The 19,220-nt window shown below is 36.7% G+C and overlaps 1 protein-coding gene across 2 annotated transcripts; it reads left to right on the top strand.

Moving 5' to 3' along the window:
• The first annotated feature begins 141 nt into the window (after positions 1–141).
• LOC127626754 (MBT domain-containing protein 1-like) lies at positions 142–19,096 on the top strand. 2 transcript variants are annotated; one of them, XM_052102769.1, is made up of 17 exons: positions 142–304; positions 2,367–2,568; positions 2,718–2,851; positions 4,270–4,384; positions 4,646–4,728; positions 4,866–4,983; positions 5,098–5,232; positions 6,319–6,407; positions 8,061–8,295; positions 8,684–8,739; positions 8,818–8,922; positions 9,841–9,988; positions 10,086–10,168; positions 10,786–11,020; positions 12,432–12,503; positions 12,990–13,157; positions 15,905–19,096. In XM_052102769.1, the coding sequence occupies exons 1-17, from the start codon at positions 284–286 to the stop codon at positions 16,021–16,023; spliced, it is 2,118 nt and encodes a 705-aa protein (XP_051958729.1). In that variant the 5' UTR covers positions 142–283; the 3' UTR covers positions 16,024–19,096. The 2 variants fall into 2 exon arrangements, with proteins under 2 accessions (XP_051958729.1, XP_051958730.1); XM_052102770.1 differs by lacking the exon at positions 12,990–13,157.
• The last annotated feature ends 124 nt before the right edge of the window (positions 19,097–19,220 follow it).

Genomic DNA, 19,220 nt, shown 5'->3' with positions numbered 1-19,220 from the left:
GTCTGTATTTATCTAATCTGTAATCACTCGCCCTTATTAAAAACGTTCCCTATTACCTAATATGGTAGAGAAGTACCGCACCGGGGACCCTGATAAGCGGAAACCCACGTCAATCATTTCAGTCTAACGCGCGTGCGCACTTAAACCATAACAATTGTTGATAATCAACTGGAGTTCTTTTTTTGCTTTGGAGTGAAATTATTTAAAGCCAAGACCTTTCCCTCCGGGGGGGTCTCGGATCCCATCGGAACAAACATAAGACACAGATTTGCATGAAGGGTTAATGGAAAATCCAAGGGATATGGTAAGAAATAGTTGTTTTGTGACCGCTTCCTTGATTTAGCGCAGTTAGCGGCTAGCAGTGTTAGCCGTCCTCTTTGTTTTGGTTGTCAGAACCAGATCCTGGCGAGCAGGTAAACTATATAATTTATCTAATTGAAATCACACAAAAAACTGTTTGTGCTATATTACAGCTCACTTAAACTAGCTGTCCCACGAAATAGGTTAAATACAACTGTATATGTGTGTGTTCTGTGGAGCTTAAATATCCCCGCGGGGCCATGTATGTATGCATGTATGTATATTTGTTCATGTCTCAAAACACGGATAGCTGCCTACCTAGACAACATTTTGGGAAACAATAATTCTGTTAAGGTGGGCAGCTCACTAGGTTTAGAGACACGACCTATGTGAGTATTTGTGTTTTGGTAGTATGCGTTATTTACCTTATGATGTGACATAAAAAAATCACTTCATAGTGCGATGTTACAATGTATATACACGTATAAGTAAGAAATAAAAATGGAATGTGTGCAGATGAAGAAAAGGTCTAAAATGGTTAATTCTGAAATCAGGTCACGGTGGTTTCAACAAATCCCTGCCTGATGCAACGTTGAAAAATAGAAATATGAAGTGCTTGAAAACATAGTAATGCATTTGTCAAATTGCAGTGATCCCTCATTCAGGGTATCTCTGTTTGGTATCTTTTCAAAATCTTCTTTGGGATAATGGAGTCTGGTGATATTAACACTCTCAACATGATATTTGCTCTTTTGTGACCCCTGAGAACCTTTAGTTTTGTTCTTCTGTTTGTGTCTGCTTCCTTACTCCCAGCTCAATTAAAGGTTGATGAAGTAGTGTACAGATTATGGTTATCACTTTCTGGAAAATGAATCAGGTTTTATACTAGCTGTATTCAGTCAAATGCAATAAGTTATTAAAATGTTATTGGTGTGTATGTTGAGCTGAAAGTGAGCGTTAATGCCTGCCTTGCCTCTCCAGTTTCTTTCATTCTTATGTTGTGTTGGAGTAAAATTCTTAGACTGTTCACTTGTGGTACCTGAAAACACACCAAAAAATGATTGACATTTTATTGGTTTTATTTCACTTTGTTACACGCAGTGTTCCTGGTCAAAAATGACCAGCCATTGGAAATGAATTATTCGACTACAGAAATTGTAAGTGTTTAGGGGCATCTTAATCCTTTAGATGAGTACATATGTGGATGTGTGTTTGCACAAGCAAAGTCCTTCCTTGGACGTGTGTGTGTGTGTGTGTGTGTATGTATGATGTATATATAATTATATTTGTGCATCGTCTTTCGATGTACACTCTTTTAGGAATATCTTGAGGTCTACTTATGTTGTGTTGGGGCTCGTTTGAATGAGGATAGTCTGCTGTAAGTTACGATATGTCATGGTCTGTTTTATTTATATGTTTCAGGACGTAATAAGGAAACATTTGACAAAAAGACACTTCTGTTTACTGTATCTATTTGTGTCAGTAGGAATTTTATACACTAATACTGCAGTTTGGCCTCTGAGTGAAACAAACTTGCTCATTGCATTTTACTAATTGACACCGTTCCAGGATATATAACACATGGCTATCTCATCTTTATGTTTTTACCAACTCTGAATATAATTGTTGTGATAACAAATGTTCAAATTATGAGAACAATTTAATTTGTCAACCAATTAAAAAGCATTTTTTTAAGAATTAGTAGGATCAGCTGTATGCATTGTAAAGTCCATATTCTAAGCTTTAAAAGGACACCTATTTTATTTAGATAAGGCAAGTGGTTATTAATTTATTACATAATTATTTTTAACGTTTTCTGCATGGAGTGCCCCCCACTGGTGTGGTATGAACTAAGTTCAATGAATCCTATCAATACAAATTTCTATATATTTTTTTTTAAATATGTAAAAAAAAAAACTAATAATTACTAAAAAAATAAGGTGATATAAGTGATAATGCAATATCTTGTAATAATATATGCAATAGAACAAACAACTCAAGGGTCAATTTGATCTTTAATCCTTTTGTCCGTTTCCTTTTTCTTTGCTCCTTATTTTTTCACGTAGGCTGAGCACACTCCCCGCTCAGACCGTAAGAGGAGAGATTCGTTCGGTATGTTTGACGGGTATGACAGCTGCAGTGAAGACAGCAGTAGTAGTTCCAGCTCAGAGGACAGTGAGGATGAGGTCGCCAGCATCCCCGCCAGTCTGCCCATTATCAAAAACAATGGCCAGGTGTACACCTATCCTGATGGAAAAGCAGGAATGGGTTAGTAATTTGCAAATACAGTATATTCTTTCCCCATTTACCCTCTACCTAACACAAGCATCTTTGTGGTCTTTTTTTTTTTTCTTCTGGCAAGTCTGTTCAGTTGTGTGACTATGTGATTGATGGTTGTGTTCCTTTCTTTCATTCAGCAACCTGTGAGATGTGTGGTATGGTTGGTGTACGAGATGCTTTCTACTCTAAAACAAAGAGATTCTGTAGTGTGTCCTGCTCCAGAAGCTATTCCTCCAATTCTAAAAAGGCCAGTATATTGGCAAGACTTCAGGTAACTACTCATGGATGTCAAAAGCTCTCTCTTTTTCTTTTTTTTATAAAAACACTATCTATTCTACCTGTTTGTTTTTTTAGGATTCATTCTCACATCTTATACTTATGTTGTTCAAAACGTGTCAGTTTTTCTTTTTTCCTTGGAAGAATGTTAGGGACTGACAGCCTCAGTAGCTATTCACTTGCATTGTTTTGAAAAAAAAAAAAAAAGATGCAATGAAAGTGAACGGTGACTGAGTGTTTTGAAACTACATTAAGGTGAGTAAATAATAAAAGATGAAAAGGAAATTGTCATTTTTGGTTGAACTATCCCTTTTTTAATCTAACCATATTAGGTCGATTTACCTTGTCAGTTGCATATGCCTTCAGATTATGATTGCTCCGATACCAAAATTTTGGCTTTGGTGCAATACCAGCCTTAGTACCTCGGTATCGATACTAAATCAAAACCTAGGTAACAAAAAAATAGCCTTAGATTACTGAAAATTTCACAGAATAGGACTTCATTAAAAGAACTGCATAAAGATTTGAAGTGACAAATTCTGTATTTACCATTTACATTTTTTCTGGATTATTTTGTTTTATGTGAGTTTGTTTTAATAAAAAAAAAAATCAAAATATTGTCTAAACAAATGAATACATAATACTTGAATAAAATGAAAACATGAAAATAAAATGAGAAAATTGGTCACAAAATACTGCACAACAGAGCTTCACAGTATAAATTAAAACAAAAATCTGATAACCTGCCTGCTTCAGTACACTTGCTTTTGTGATATTGCTTAAATAATAATATTGTAATTATAGTATATATATCATTATTTTTATATTTATATTATTGTAATTAGTAGTATTATTGCTACTACATTGAATATTACATGTTCTATTCAGTAGTACTATTTTTCTGTTACAATGTCTTTTAATTTCACGCATTTAGTTAAACAGAGCTTTTATTTTGACGAAACTTTGAGTGCTTCTTGTGTGTTTTTGATGCTAGTTTTTAATAACCTCCACATTCCAAATTATGAAAAATACTGAAATACTCGCAAGCTAAAATCTCACTGGAGAAAGAATTCATGTAAGTGCTCACAGCTGCTCAAACACTAAACAGCAGCACTTCTCGTTCATTCTAAAGTGTGCAGCGCATTCAAACTGTATATTATTTCATTAAATAAAATTTTCTGCTGTTCCGTGATCACACGTGACCATATCGAGATTTTAATTTGATTGTCAAATTGTCATTGTTTTCATCTCAAAAATGTCACATCCCATAAAAGTTTCCGAAATTAGCAACAAAAAGATATCGTACCGTTTTTAGTATTGTGATATTTCCTTAGTAACGGTATACAGCGCCACCCTGCTTAAGATGTGGATTTTATTTTAAATATTGTATGTATTTTGCTTGTGTCCAACAAGGGTAAACCACCAACGAAAAAGGCAAAGGTCTTACAGAAACAGCCATTAATGGCAAAGTTGGCAGCTTATGCTCAGTATCAAGCAAATCAACAGAACCAAGCTAAATCAAAATCAGGTAAATGTCTGCCCTACTACATCCAGTGTGTGAGTACTTAATTGTCTGACTCATTGATTAAAACCTATCATCACAAAAAGTATTAATGGGAATTATTGCCATCGTAATACAACTGATTTTGCTATTTCTGTTTGGTACAGTGCAGTGTCAGTTGATTATTATAGATTTGTTCAAATATCCTTCAAAGAAGACCACTTTCTGTAACCTATGTGCTATTAATTGTTAATTGCTTAAGAGGCATTTGTTCTTTTTCTTATCCAGTTGTTCCTGTTGAAGGCTTTGACTGGGGCCAGTACATCTGTAGCAATAATCTGATTGGGGCACCAGTCAGCTGTTTTAAACATGTAAGTACATGAGCAGAGATTAGTAGAAAAAATATTATTATCAAACATGTGTTTTTTAGCGTATGTTTGTTATAAATATTTGTTTGTATGTGCATGTTCATTTATATGTCAAAATAAACATGATGACGACTCTCCAGGTGCCCATGGGTATGTGCTGGGGTGACATGACTGAGGGGGTGAGGGTGGAGGTCCTCAATTCTGACACAAACCTCTCCACAAAAGTTTACTGGGTAGCAGGAATTGTCAAACTGGCAGGTAATGTTGTAATTCAGTGACTACCAGCATTTGTTTCTGATAAAGCTCTTGGTTGTATTGTGATTTTTGAGAAAGTAACTGTGGTAAATATATTTTACTTTAATCACTTCTCAGGTTTTAAAGGTCTTCTGCGCTATGAGGGTTTTGATAATGACTCGAGCAGAGACTTCTGGTGTAATCTGTGCATCCCAGAAATCCATCCTGTTGGATGGTGTGCCTCCAGTGGAAAACCACTGGTGCCTCCTAAATGTATGTGAAACATTAAGCATTTCGATAGCACTTTATAATAAGGATACATAAATAATCATGAATTAATACCTGAATTAATACTTGAGCATGAATTAATGATGAGTTAAAGCATAGACTAATGAAGAGTTAATCTTATATAAAACTGGAGTCATATGGATTCATACATGAATAACGGTCACCTTATTACATGTTAGTACATGTTTGATGGTTAATGCATTAATTGACATTCGATAGTAAACTCCCAAAATGTTCCATCAAATTATTTTTCAATTTATATGTTAAATCAAACCTGTTTAAGAAAGAATATGCTGTATTTCAAACTTTTTTTGTTTAATTTTGTAAAAAATTTGCTCTAAGTCCTCGTGGTGGCGTAGTGACCCTCCTCAATCCAGGTGGCAGAGGATGAATCTCGGTTGCTTCTGTGTCCGAGATCGTCAACCCGCGCATCTTATCACGCGGCTCGTTGAACACGTTACCACGGAGATATTGTGCATGTGGAGGCCCACACCATCTATTGTGGCATCTATGCACAACTCGCTACGCACCCCACCGAGAGCAAACCACATTATAGCGATCACGAGGAGGTTACCCCATGTGACTCCCTAGCAACCAGGCCAATTTGGTTACTTGGGAGACCTGGCTAGAGTCATTCAGCATGCCCTGGGATTCAAACTCGTGAACTCCAGGGGTGGAAGCCAGCGTCTTTACCACTGAGCTATATGCTGCATATTATTTATTCTATACATCTATTTGATGTAACATTTTGGGAGTTTACTTTCAAATGTTAAATAATGCATTAACTATCAAACATGCGCTAACATGTAATTAAGGTGGTTGTTATTAATGCAGTCTTAGTTAAGGTTAGCTCTCGTATTAGCTCTTGATTAGTCCATGCCTTATCTTATCATTAATTCATTCTGAAGTAACTATTAATTCATGATTATTCATGTACCCTTATTGTAAAGTGTTACCAGTATTTCAAAGCTGCAGAATTAGCTGATAGCTTGTCTGTTAAAGCATGCTTTTGCAAAATGAGAGTAATCATTCTTTATTCCTTGTTTTTTCTCCCTCACTTTTTCCTCATAGCCATCCAGCATAAGTATTCTAACTGGAAAGCATTTATTGTGAAACGACTCACTGGAGCCAAAACTCTTCCACCGGATTTTGCCACAAGGGTAATCCCAGCAGTCATCTTGACTCTGTCCTCCAGTGATGTTGCTCTGGAAAAACCTGTAGAGCAAGATCTCCTCGTTACGCAGAACAAATGTTACAGGAAATAGTTCCTCAAAGAAAAAAAAAAAGAGTAAAATGGACACAGGTGCCAGACTGCCTTAAAGGGGTCATGTCATGAGGAAAAATATGTTTCTTAATATATTTTGACAAAGAAGAGGTAATTGTACCATAAAAACATACTTTAAGTTTTAGAACTCAGAACTGCTCTCCAGTCCAAAAAATAGCATTTAATGTTTCCACTCTGCAATTACGATTCATTTTGAAATCAGCCATATCGTGACATCAGAATGTTGTGTTCATTTGAAAATGCCCATCTCGACAACAGAAGTAATCCTTGCAGTGAATTGACAGAGAGGGTATGGCTGAGATACTCCAGCTGAAAGAGGTACTATTGTTGCTGTAGTTTACTGTACTGTAACCAACAAAAAAATGGAGATGTCAAGTAAGGTCCCCAGATGTTGTTTTGTTCCTGGTTGTAGAAAATCTGCATCTCTGCATAGCCTTCTGAAGTACCCCAACATTATGATTGAGTGTCTTAAATTAATTTAAACTAAGTTCCTGAAGTACTTTATAATCGTCAATGTGTGATTACAGTTTTGTTGAGCACATATCTGTTGTGGTTTCTTTTGAGAACCAATATGTTTTGGGGTGCAAAAGAAACTTGTATTGAAAGATGAAGCAGTGCCAACTATATTGGACACGTCAATAATGCCGGTGTGTAATACATTTCTGTTTCTTCGATACTTCAGTAATTGTATAGTCAGCCGTTTTTATTGCAAAATAAACCACGATCAGGACTCTAACGTGGAGCATGTTGTGCTTACACAAATACTTAAATAAATAAATAATTGTTCACGAAATATTGATTTGAGAGAAGAGCGTGTAGCACAATGAAAGACAATGGTGAAGTATACGCTAGTAAGGTTGCCAGCTGTCTTAACTGACTTATTTTAACCAGGACGTCTTGTGTTGTATTAATTCATTATTTTATCTCCAAATCATGTATGCCTAATAATATAAGTATTCAGGAGCAACAGTGTGCTGACCTTGTTCAGTTTTCGATTGTTATTTCAGTTGAACAACTGTAGTAGTTGGATTGCGTGCTTTACATAAATTGGGACATACAGCTATTAATAATTGCGTGGACTGAGGGCTTGTAGTGAGTTTTTTTTTTAATCAGTTTTATGTTTTTATTCCTTCTTTCTGAAGAAAGAAAAAAAAAAACATTTCCACACGTGTTAAAGCGGGGGTTATTTGCTCTGCCAAAATGTTAGCCAAACACAATTGTGTATATTGAAGTCTTAAAAGGAAGTAACAGAGAAACGGAGCATTTTAGACAGAGTGTCTGTCTAAAGTGTCATGTAATACTACATTATATACTATATTTTTGTGCAAAAATATTAAATAACATAAGTGAACCTCAAGAAAAAATACATCACATGACCCCTTTAATATAGCAAAGATTCAAAATCCCTTCAACATTTTTGATATAATGTAGTGAAGCAGACCTAAATAAAATTGACAAGAGCCTCCATATAGCGGAATTCATCTGTGTTTAAAAATTTTTAAATTTAAGTTTAAATTTTAAACTAAAGGTGCAGGAGAGCATGCAGTACCCGTTTAAGAAACTGATGCGTGTAGAAGTGGTGGATAAGACTCACCTGTGCCGGACTCGTGTGGCCCTGGTAGAACAGGTGATCGGCGGACGTCTACACCTGGTCTATGAGGAGAGCCAGGATGGTACTGATGACTTCTGGTGTCACATGTTCAGCCCTCTCATCCACTCCATTGGCTGGTCACGAAGCATCGGACATCGTTTCAAAAGATCTGGTCAGTGATGGAGTCCGAATGCTCTTAGATATGCAGCTACCTTCTCAAGGACTATTAAAGTCTATGAAGGATATTTTGTCAGCATTTACTCACCGTGATGTTGATCCAAACCTTTCTTCCATTGGAATGTAAAAGGACATGTTTTAGAGACGTATAGCCATAGTCACCAGTTACTTTCTTTGTACGGAAAAATATGCAATGAAAGATGAATGGTGACTGATGCTGTGAGTTCCTAACATTTTACATCTCCTTTTGTGTTTCACAAAAGAAAGTATGTCACGAGGGTGAGTAAATGATGAGCGAGTTTTTGGGTGAACTATCGCCCGAAGTAAATATAATATTTGATGACCTTGATGGATCTAAACTGTACTAATGTTGCCCTCTGCAGATCTGATGAAGAAAATAGATGGTCAGATGGATGCTCCCTCACAGTTGTTTGTTAAGGTATTCTTGGATTTTGTTTTCTATCATGTTTACGTTCACCTGTTCCTACCTGTTCACGTGTCTTCTTTAAACCCGCAGGTTAAAGATGTGGACCAAACTGGGGAATGGTTTAAAGACGGAATGAAGTTAGAGGCAATAGACCCTCTCAATCTCTCTGCTATATGTGTTGCTACTGTAAGAAAGGTACATTTTATTTCCTTTACGGCTAATTTTCTCTTATTTTAAATGGTAAGATACAAAAGTACTTTAACCATTTTTTGCAAAGGAAGATAATTTTGTTTCATTGTCTGCTTAGATCCTATGGACAAATGCAACATTAGACAAAGAAATTTAATAATGTATAATAAATGCTATTTAACACTTAGAATAGGTGAATAGGTGTTCTTATCTGAAATATATCTTTATTTTGCATTTATAGGTATTTGTGAACAGACAAAAATAATACCTTAAAGGTGCTATATTTAAGATTGACAACAAGCATTTGAAATGGGTACTGCAGTCCAAATTCAAAATATTGGAGAGGTGTCTGCTCCGCCCCAGACTCTAAGCTCATGCGGGTTGCCAGAATGTTGACGTGCAAATTAGCCAACACGGCATCCATTTTAAAGGATTTCAAAGGCATCTCCAATATTTATCCTTGTTTTACTACGCCTCTGGTGTAATGGTGATTTATAAAGATGGCGAGGCTTTTTGGGTCAGGTGGAATCTGTTATCTCTGATCCAGTTTGTTTGCTGGCTTCCATGGGTGCAGCGCACAGTGTTGTTTGCCTGCAAACTTGTACAAACCTGGCAACCCGGCAGTGTTGAAATACTGTTGGTGAGTGGGCAGTGGATGGGATCACACAGGTCAAAACATAAACCGAAATTCCGGCCCTGAATGGAAAATTGAAAGTAGAATATACTGGCTGTAGTATTGTAATCGAAGAAGTCAGTATTTCAACTTGGCATGAGTCATAATTCTCTAATAACATATTATGGTCATTTTATGATTTAGTACAGGAAAAATATTACATATAGCACCTTTTTAAAAGTCATGAAATGGAGGGGGCACACGTTTCTTTTTTTTTAACCTGGAGTTGATAAGGTTTTATCTGTTAACAGGTATTGGCAGACGGGTATCTCATGATCGGGATTGATGGTTCTGAGGCTGCTGATGGGTCAGACTGGTTCTGCTACCACTCCACCTCTCCTTCCATCTTCCCTGTCGGCTTCTGTGAAATCAACAACATTGAGCTCACACCCCCCAGAGGTGCTTTTAATCTCTCTTTCATCAGTTTGATGTGATCTGATCTGATAGTCTCACTCATTGAAATTGGTAATTGGCTAATGAATGTGAAACTGCACAGGGTACACCAAACTCCCTTTCAAATGGTTTGACTACCTCAGAGAAACGGGCTCAATTGCAGCCCCTGTGAAGCTCTTTAACAAAGTAAGTTTTCATTTTACAATTTATTTTGTTGTTGTCTTGAATAACATATGACCAATATAGTATGTGGACAATAAAACACCACACCCATAAGTGCTTGTTGAACATTTAATTGCAAACCCTTGGTCTTCCCGTTGCTGCTATAAAAGTTTCCACTCTTCTGGGAAAGATTTCCAATAGATGTTGGAACTTGAGTGAAGGGATTTGCTCCCAATCAGACAAGAGCATCAGTGAAGTCAGGCACTGATATTGGGTGATTGGGCTTGCAGTCGCCATTCCAATTCATCCCAAAAGTTTTCAGCGGGATTCAGACCTGGGTTATTTGCAGGCCAGCCAATTTTTTCCACAACAGAACTTAAACAATTTTACTGGTGGCATCTTATGAATGTGCTACTTTGATAGTCACTGAGCTCTTTGGTATGCCCTAGTCTACTAAAAAATGTTTAAGGAGAAAATTGTCTGTATGCTTGATTTTATGCTCTGGTTAGTGATGCGTGTAGCTGAGATAGCCAAACATGTTAATTAGAAGGGAGTATCCACATACTTTTGGTTATTTAGTGTATCTGGATGTTAACATATCGCAATGCTCCCTTAACATCCTGTTAAACCTCTGCTCTCAGGACGTGCCGAATCACGGCTTCCGTAAAGGGATGAAGATAGAGGCAGTGGACCTGATGGAGCCTCGACTGGTGTGTGTCGCCACGGTGACCAGGATCGTCCACAGACTCCTGCGTATTCACTTTGATGGCTGGGAGGATGAGTACGATCAGTGGGTGGACTGTGAGTCTCCAGATCTCTACCCAGTAGGATGGTGTCAGCTGACTGGCTATCAGCTGCAGCCACCCGCTGCACAGAGTGAGTGAAAATTCCAGAATGGTTTCTAGAAAGTTTGCATCATTTCCAAACAACACTACATTCACTCTGGCAGGATTGTTATTTTTGTAGAGCAATTGCTTCTATACTTTTGCAGCATTTCATTTGTGTCACTGAATTCCACTTATAATAGTAGTTGAAGTTTCTTGCACCAAAAAGATTTGTGATTTAGTTTTACATGACCATTTTCACCAATTACCAAGGGTTGCTGTATTTTTAAGTCTTCAAAAAATTTTAAATTGGCTAATAGTATGATATCCACCACATAACGACACGTACATGTCCATACTGTCATTCATCAGTTCAGGTCAAGCAGGCATAAATACTAGGCATTCATATGTTAAAGGATAAAGACTTTCTTCTGCAGAACACAAAGCTAAAGAATATATGATGTGTTTTTGTCCATACAATGTAAGTCAATGGAGTCCAAAGCTTAAAAGCTCCAAAAGGGGAAAAAAAGGTAGAATGAAAGTAATCCATACAACTAGAGTAGTTTAATCCATGTCTTGTGAAGCAATACCATAGGTTTTGGGTGAGAAACAGACAAAAATTGAAGTCCTTATTCACTGTAAATCTTGACATTTGCAGTCTCCATAAATGAAGCTTGTTCACACACTTTACACTTGACGCATGCTCAGAGCATTGTACACAATCCATACACTGTGTTGCCAGGTCTGCTGTTTTTACATTCAGTTGTGTAATTTTGATAGAGTCACAGGTTGAGTTTTACTTTTAAAATGTACTGCGGTCATCAAAAGTTGATGATGAACACAAGAAAATGAAAATGCATTGACGTACAATGATACCGGGATTGAATATCTGGCAACCGCATCCAGCGTCAAAGCATCACCATCTTAAACCCTACACTGTGTTCCAGTTGTTCTGTATGTCATGATTTATAGTGAGTAGAACTTGAAATTGTATGTGTTTCTCACCCAAAGCGATTTTATCACTACAGTAGACATGGATTAAACCACTCAAGTCATATGGATTACTTCTATGCTACTTTTATGTCCTTTTTGGAGCTTTTTAGACCCCCCCCCCATCAAAAGTTTGGGGTGGCATAAGGTTGAGTAAATGAGAATTTTCATTTTTGGGTGAACAATCCCTTTCATATGGGTGGTTATATGCTAATGGTTATGACCTCCATGACAATTTCTGAATGGCTCATGTTCACTACTTAGTTTCCTTCAATCTTCTGGTTGGATTGGTAAGTGAGCCTTGTGGTGAACGTTAAAATGTCTCTTCATGGTACACTGACTTTTCACATTTCAAAATAGCAAGGAAATCTATTATTTTCCTTGATTTATGTTTTTTTTGTATTATTTATATAATGTTTAATTGATTATGAATTGTTATTCATTGAATAACAAATTGTCCCTTTTTTCATTAGCAACAAGAGAAGCACCACCAAATGTCTCTAAACAGAAAAAGAAGACTGCACAGTATAAAGGACAAAAGAAAAGTGAGTCCAGTCTCATCCAATTTGTCCATCTTTCTCTCTCTCTCCACTCACCAAACACTGATTTTTGGGTGCACAACTGGTCTAGGAGCCCTGTCCTCTGTTTTTTCTCTGGCTTGGATCTGGTCTGGTTCTGCTTTGTAGTCGGTGGCAGTTGTCATGGTTCAGTGGGGGTCACAAATAATTGCAGACAACTGTAGCTATCATAATCATACCCAGGTGAGACAGTTGGCATAGAGTGGTATGCTCCCTCAGGGTGAGAGAATCTGAGCAAATGTTTGGGAGACGTCAGAATTGCAGTCATGATGTTGTTCACTTTGGGGTTCCACAATGCCTTTACTGAGGGCTTCAGTTTCAATCTGTTAACTAGAAATCAAATGAAGGTTCAGCTCTGAGTAGTGGGAGGATCCTCGTAGTGGTGAGGAGTGGAGCTCGGTAGCCTTGAGTAACTCAGTAACTTCGGTAACCACAGTCTGGCTTGGTGTTTAGAGAGGAAGATTCCAGTTGGGAGGAGGCCGATCGGTATGGGTGGGCCTCTGAGGAGGAGGAGCTTCTCGGGTGATGAAGAGCAGACTTCACCCCATTACCTGTCCCACTTCTCTGGGTCCAGGCGACCTCCCACCTCAGGTGCAGAGCATGATCGCGCTCTCAACTCAGGTAACTCAGTTCTCCATCACTCAGGGAGAGGGTGCCACTGAGAATATTCCTGTGGAACATTTCAAGTTGACCGGTGTAGAGAGAGAACGTGCAGAGTTGCACATCAGCAGGTGTTTGAATAATTTGTGCAGTATATATCGTTAACAAAAGTTGCATGATAAGGGATGTTTTGTGTAACTGTTTGTGGGAAATTGTTACTCTTTTATTTCCTCTCTTGTGTGTGTGTGGTCTGTCCACACCAAATCTGAATTAATTGTTTAGGATGGTGTGAATTTAGCTTGTGTAATTATAACAAATCAAATTTGGGATGGCGATTCATTTTCTCACCCTCGTGTCATTTAAACCCAACTTTGGCACACAAAAGGAGAATTTTATTTGATCCCCTTTTCTCCCCAATTTGGCATGCCTGATTCCCACTACTTACTAGGTCCTTGTGGTTGTGCGTTTACTCACTTCAATCCGGGTGGTGGAGGACAAGTCTCAGTTGACTCCACTTCTGAGACAGTCAATCCGTGCATCTTATCACGTGGCTCTTTGTGCATGACACCGCGGAGACTCGCAGCATGTGGAGGCTCATGCTACTCTCCACAATCCACACGAAAACTATTGACAGCGAGAACCTGTAATCGTGACCACGAGGAGGTTACCCCATGTGACTCTACCCTCCCTAGCAATTGGGCCAGTTTGGTTGATTAGATCCGGCTGGGGTCGCTCAGCATGCCCTGGATTCGAACTCAAGACCCCAGGGGAGGTAGCGTCAATACTTGCTGAGCTACCCAGGAAAAAAGAAAGAAAAGGCAGGATAAAAGTGGTCAATACAATGTGTGTGTGCTATATTCCAAGTCTTCTGAATCCATATGGTAGCTTTTTGTGAGGAAAAGACATTAAAGTAGTTTTTGACTGATAGTCTCCCCTCTGCCAAAGCTCTGAAATGGACTACAAAAATGGGATGGTGGCATTGATGTCAAACACTATTGTTTCTCATGTGTGACTGGTGACTAGGGATGTCAAATTTCAGACATTTTACAATCGATTGTCGAGGAAATTAATGATCAATTAATAACGTTAAAACCGCAAAACGCACATGGAGGACTACAAATAATATGCACAAGGAGCCTTGTGTTTAAATATAATTAAAATGTACTTAAAAAATGCAAGTATTGGTATTTTCCTTTTAAAATAATCATAGTTTAGTGTTTTTTTAAATAGGGCAGTCAATTGATTAAAAATGTAATAAAATGTAATACATGGTATGCTGATGAATCGCATATATAAGTATTTATGGAGAAAGATCCTCAAATAACTATAATTTAATATATAATGATGAAATATTTAAAATATATATATATATGAGTTAGGATTTACGCTCCACTTGTTTGAACGCAAGATTGCGCTCTTATTTTGTCCTGTCTGCTGTTAGTGAGTGTGGATTATTGTTCTCTGTACAATAGCATCACAATGCCAGCTGAATTTTCTCTTACTGTCCCCTGGAAAAAACACATGGAACTTCAAGCTTGAATTGCTCCAATGTCCAGGGACATGATTAATTTTGTAATTTTTTTTTAAAGTGTTATTTTTATATAATTATTCGCACTTAATTAACGCTTTAAATCGAAAGCCTTAGCCTAAATGTATTAAAATTATGTTTAGCATTAATTTGTGAATTGTGTAATTACTGTTAATAAATTACTGTTAATAATAACTTGTATTAAGTACATATTTGAGTTCATTAAAACTTCACATTGTGGAATATTTCAGACCTTTTTGGATTTTTTTTATTTTTATTTGAAATTAAGTCAAATCATAACACGCTGTGTGTAAACTGTACATAACACACCATTTTTCTGGTGATGGTGACATGTCTGCTGAATATGCCTTTTGTGTTTTTTGTAGGTTGCAACAAGCAGACCAGTGGATTTTCTGTACTTGTTGTCATGTTGTATTTGAAAACACTCATGGTGTATGCAGAAAACAATGTTCATTTGTAGACAACAATCCAACACTGATTACATTGAGCCTGATTTAACTTCATCTGTGCGCCGTCTTCTGTGATGCCGACAAGACGTGACATGCGGCGTATGAATGTATAGACAGTCTTATCAATGTCTGCTGGCATGATTACTAAACACATTTGTTCTGAAATAAATGACCGAAAATAAGCTTAATCGGTCAAATTATTAACAATAATTTATCTAATAATCATTAACATCCCTACTTATGACCAACTGTCATTGAAGAAGTGCATCTAATGGCGCCATATTTGATTTGGGAGCCACAGCCGAGGTTAAGAATATCAGAGATGAAATAATTTAATTTCGGAATGGTTGTCGCACAAAGGTATCGTATAGCGCACAAATCTTGAAGACCACTTTTATTATATTTTAATGGAGCTTTTTGTGTCATTTGTGCCAGCAACTCTTCTTTTGTGTTCTATGAATACAGTCAAACTGGCATGGAGCGACATAAGGGTGAGAAAGTGATGACAGAACTTTTTATTTTTGGGTGAACTATTTCTTGAAGAATAAAACGGGTTCATTTGTAAATCTAATAAAATGTTCACTGAAACCTTGCGCATCACTGCTCTGTTCATTTCAGACGTATTATTTGCAACAACATGCTTCTGCTTTTTTTTTATTTAGTTTTTTATTTTTATATAAAGTAATTCAGTTGTGGTGTTCATCAGTTTATTTTTCTATCTTCTGTGTTACATTTTATGGATTATTCTCTTGTCTCTTCTTGTTTCCCAGAGGCCTCACTGCAGTTAAAGGAGGAGTCTCCAGAGATCGACGAGTTCACCTTCTCGCAGGGCATCTCAGACCAGGAGAGCAATGGCTCAGGCAATTACTATATCCGACAGGAGCCATGAGCATCATCAGCCATCGCAGAGGCTCACCTCACTGCCAACAGCACTGGAAAAAAAAACATTCTGAGCAATGCACACGAGGCCTGGGAGAACACGGTGACTTCCCCTCCACACCAGGTCTCTCTCTTTTGTTTCCTTTTCAGGTTAAAAAAAGCAGAAGACTTTTCAGACCGAGATGCGTGTGTTAAAGGGGATTTTCTATGGAATGACGATACTGTTGTTTGTCCTCACTTTATGCCCAATGGACTTTTTCCTCCTCAGTGTTCATTGTACTTGAAGTTTTCTTCGCTTTTTTTTTCTTCTTCTTCTTTATTTCCCCTTTTGGTGAAATACATTTTCCTTTTTTGTAAGATTTCAGTACCGTGTGTGTTTCTTGCGCTGTTTTGGATGGGTGTGCATTTGATAAGAGTAGTAAAACAAATCTATATTGAGACAGTATATTCATATATGTATGACATTCATATTAAACACACACGTATAGAAATATTTAAACATTATAAATATAGTAGTGGAATGAGGGATGATGGTATTGAAATCTAACCTTACTGGTATGAAGAGTAGACTAATGGAAAACACTCACAATTTGCACTACAGGGATAAAAAAATAAAAAAAGTATGTATTGGCTGGTAAAATTATCTTAACTTGTAGCTTTGTTGTATTATTCGATTAGCAAACATTTTATAGAAATGGGATGTGCTCAAGTCAAGTTAAAGATTATGATATGCACAAAAAAGAAAGACGCCAATGTTTGTTTATCTCATACTCAAGAGCCATTTTTATATGGGACGATTTAAGTATTTCCTGAGCCACAGAATAAAACATAAGCAATCATTGCTAACTGAACACTACCTTTCTGTCATCTTTGATGTGACAGCGCAGCTGAGAATTCTTCTAGTAGTATAATGTAAAACTTGAGTCTATGAACAAAACAGCAGCAGTTTGTTTGTTTGTTTGCTTGTTTACCAGCGTCTCTGCAGTGACCGTCGAGGTCGAGAGGAATTCTGCATCCCATGTATTTCACTTAAATCACAGCATTCATTCCGGAATAAAAACAAAACATTTTACTACCTCTATACGCAAGACATTATTAAATACACACATGTTGAGGATTAATGTGTAATTAAGTTGTTAAATTGGTTCGGGGCCTCACAAAGTTTGCAATAGGTAGTTTTCATGCTCCATTTGAAAGGATATATTCATTATATTTTATGCAAAAGACAAATATCCACACTTGGACACATGGTTTATTTCACTTCAGAAGTCTACACATCATTTATATTTGTATCATAGCATGTTATTGGCAGAGTCCTTGAAATGAAGAAGAAGAATGTTATGCAATAAAATATCTATGTGGATTTATGATGTCTTACTTTAGAAAAACTCCCTCATAAACTCATAAAAATATATATATAGGCTAGATACATTCTATGGACTTAAATCAGATATTCATACAATATATTGCGAAACTGTGACAAATTTCTAAGAGCTAGACTTGAGCTTTCCCTGTTACAGAACATTTTGAGTGTATATAACCTTTATAACATCATATAGAATGCAACTGATATTACATTTACATAGTGGTTTATCTTCGTAGAATTATAAGCTCTATTCAATACCAGTAAGGTTGTTGGTGAACTCTCAGGAAACATATTTCATTGACTTCTGCTTTATTTGAAGGTTCGCAGCTAACAGCTTCTAAGATCATTTGATTAGATTTATGATGCTACACTTTTTGTTTGTTTCCAAGATTCAAAGCTCCTGACAAATGTGACCATGTTTTTTTCTCCTCTGCTTTCCATCAGCTATCTTAATGCTGACTAAACTTTTGTAAATGGTCACCCCAATGTTAGAGTTAGGTCCATTTTAAATTATGGTTCTTTTTTATTTTTTGTAAATTGCTTTTGATTTTTTTATAGGGGTTTAACAAATGTTTGTACTCAATCAGATTAAATTAGGGGTTTTTTAAGTTGATTTTTTTCACGTGTAGTTCGTTTTCAAAATGTAAGACACTGTCATGTATTTAATTTGTACATTTCAAACTGGGACTTTGTTGTAGCTACATTTACATCATCTGCAGCATCGATATACATCAATTCTGTTATGTTGGTACATTTGGTTTCTGTTCTTTTTATGTAGGAATGTTACATTTATTTCCAATGTCATTTCCCTCATAATCGCCAAGCATAGCATCAGGATTTAGGTACACACTGGTTCTACTCATGCATATCCGCCATATTTGCGTTTCCTTTTTATAAGACCAAAATCACTTAATAATTTACGATTATTAAAATATGACTGTTGAGGCAAATTTAGCTGCTACCCTCAAATTAATGAACACTTAACACACAACCTCACCTTAAAGCAAACTCTCTAGTCAGCAAAATTGATGCCTTATCCTCTTATGTTTTGTCTACATAAAAGAAATTGATTTAAAAATAGAGAAGCAGAATACAAAATATTAAAAATAAACCTATGTTGTCCAGTAGAGTGATGATTTTCAATGCATGCAGCAAATGTGAGAATCTTATGAGGACCAGTGTCATTCTGGTCTTGATACTAACACGGGTTTTTGTGACGTTCCCCCTGTCCTCAGTAATCACATCATGGTGCTATATATATATATTTGATAACTCATTCATTAGGTCTATTAAAGCAGAATTAAGCCTGTAATCATTAGTTGGAGAGTTGGTGATTACTACTTCAAATCTGTATTTTGGATACAAGTAGCCGAATCATTTGTTATAATAATAAAAGAAAAAACTAAAAAAGAACTAACTTTGACCCTCATAGGAATAACGGTGAGGGTTTGTAACTTTTTTGATAGGGTCTGTATTTGGTCTTGCTTTATTTCTAATGATGATGATGATGATGTGTGCTGTGATTATATAGGGTTTGATAGCTTATATGTATATAGTTCAACTGTAGGGGGAAAACTTTTGTTGTTTGAATTTTGTTAATTTGTTTACAAGCATTTCAAACTGTTTCCGCATGGCTGTGAAAATGTATTTGTTGAATTTGAAAACAAAAATCTTTTTACACTGAATTAAAAGGGATACTAACAGTTTATCTGTTGAAGTTTTCCCCTTCTTCTGACAATGAGGTTAATGTGTACCAAGTGTTGTTCAAAACATGTGCTCAGACAAATTTCCAAAAGTTACTAGATTGCCTTTTCCTTGTGTATTTCACAAACATGCGAGAT

This window comes from Xyrauchen texanus, chromosome 33 (genome assembly GCF_025860055.1).
Source record: "Xyrauchen texanus isolate HMW12.3.18 chromosome 33, RBS_HiC_50CHRs, whole genome shotgun sequence".
Classification (NCBI taxonomy): Eukaryota; Metazoa; Chordata; class Actinopteri; order Cypriniformes; family Catostomidae; genus Xyrauchen; species Xyrauchen texanus.
The sequence above is the reverse complement of the archived record's forward strand: the minus strand, read 5'-3'. Positions and strand labels throughout refer to the sequence as shown.

What these genes read in the sequence shown, in the direction of transcription:
- LOC127626754 (XM_052102769.1), top strand. Translation starts at nt 284, where the DNA reads ATGGAAAATCCAAGGGATATG. An exon ending in TGGAAAATCCAAGGGATATG is followed by an intron (nt 305 to 2,366) that starts GTAAGAAATAGT and finishes TTTTTCACGTAG; the next exon opens with GCTGAGCACACTCCCCGCTC. An exon ending in TGATCGCGCTCTCAACTCAG is followed by an intron (nt 13,158 to 15,904) that starts GTAACTCAGTTC and finishes CTTGTTTCCCAG; the next exon opens with AGGCCTCACTGCAGTTAAAG.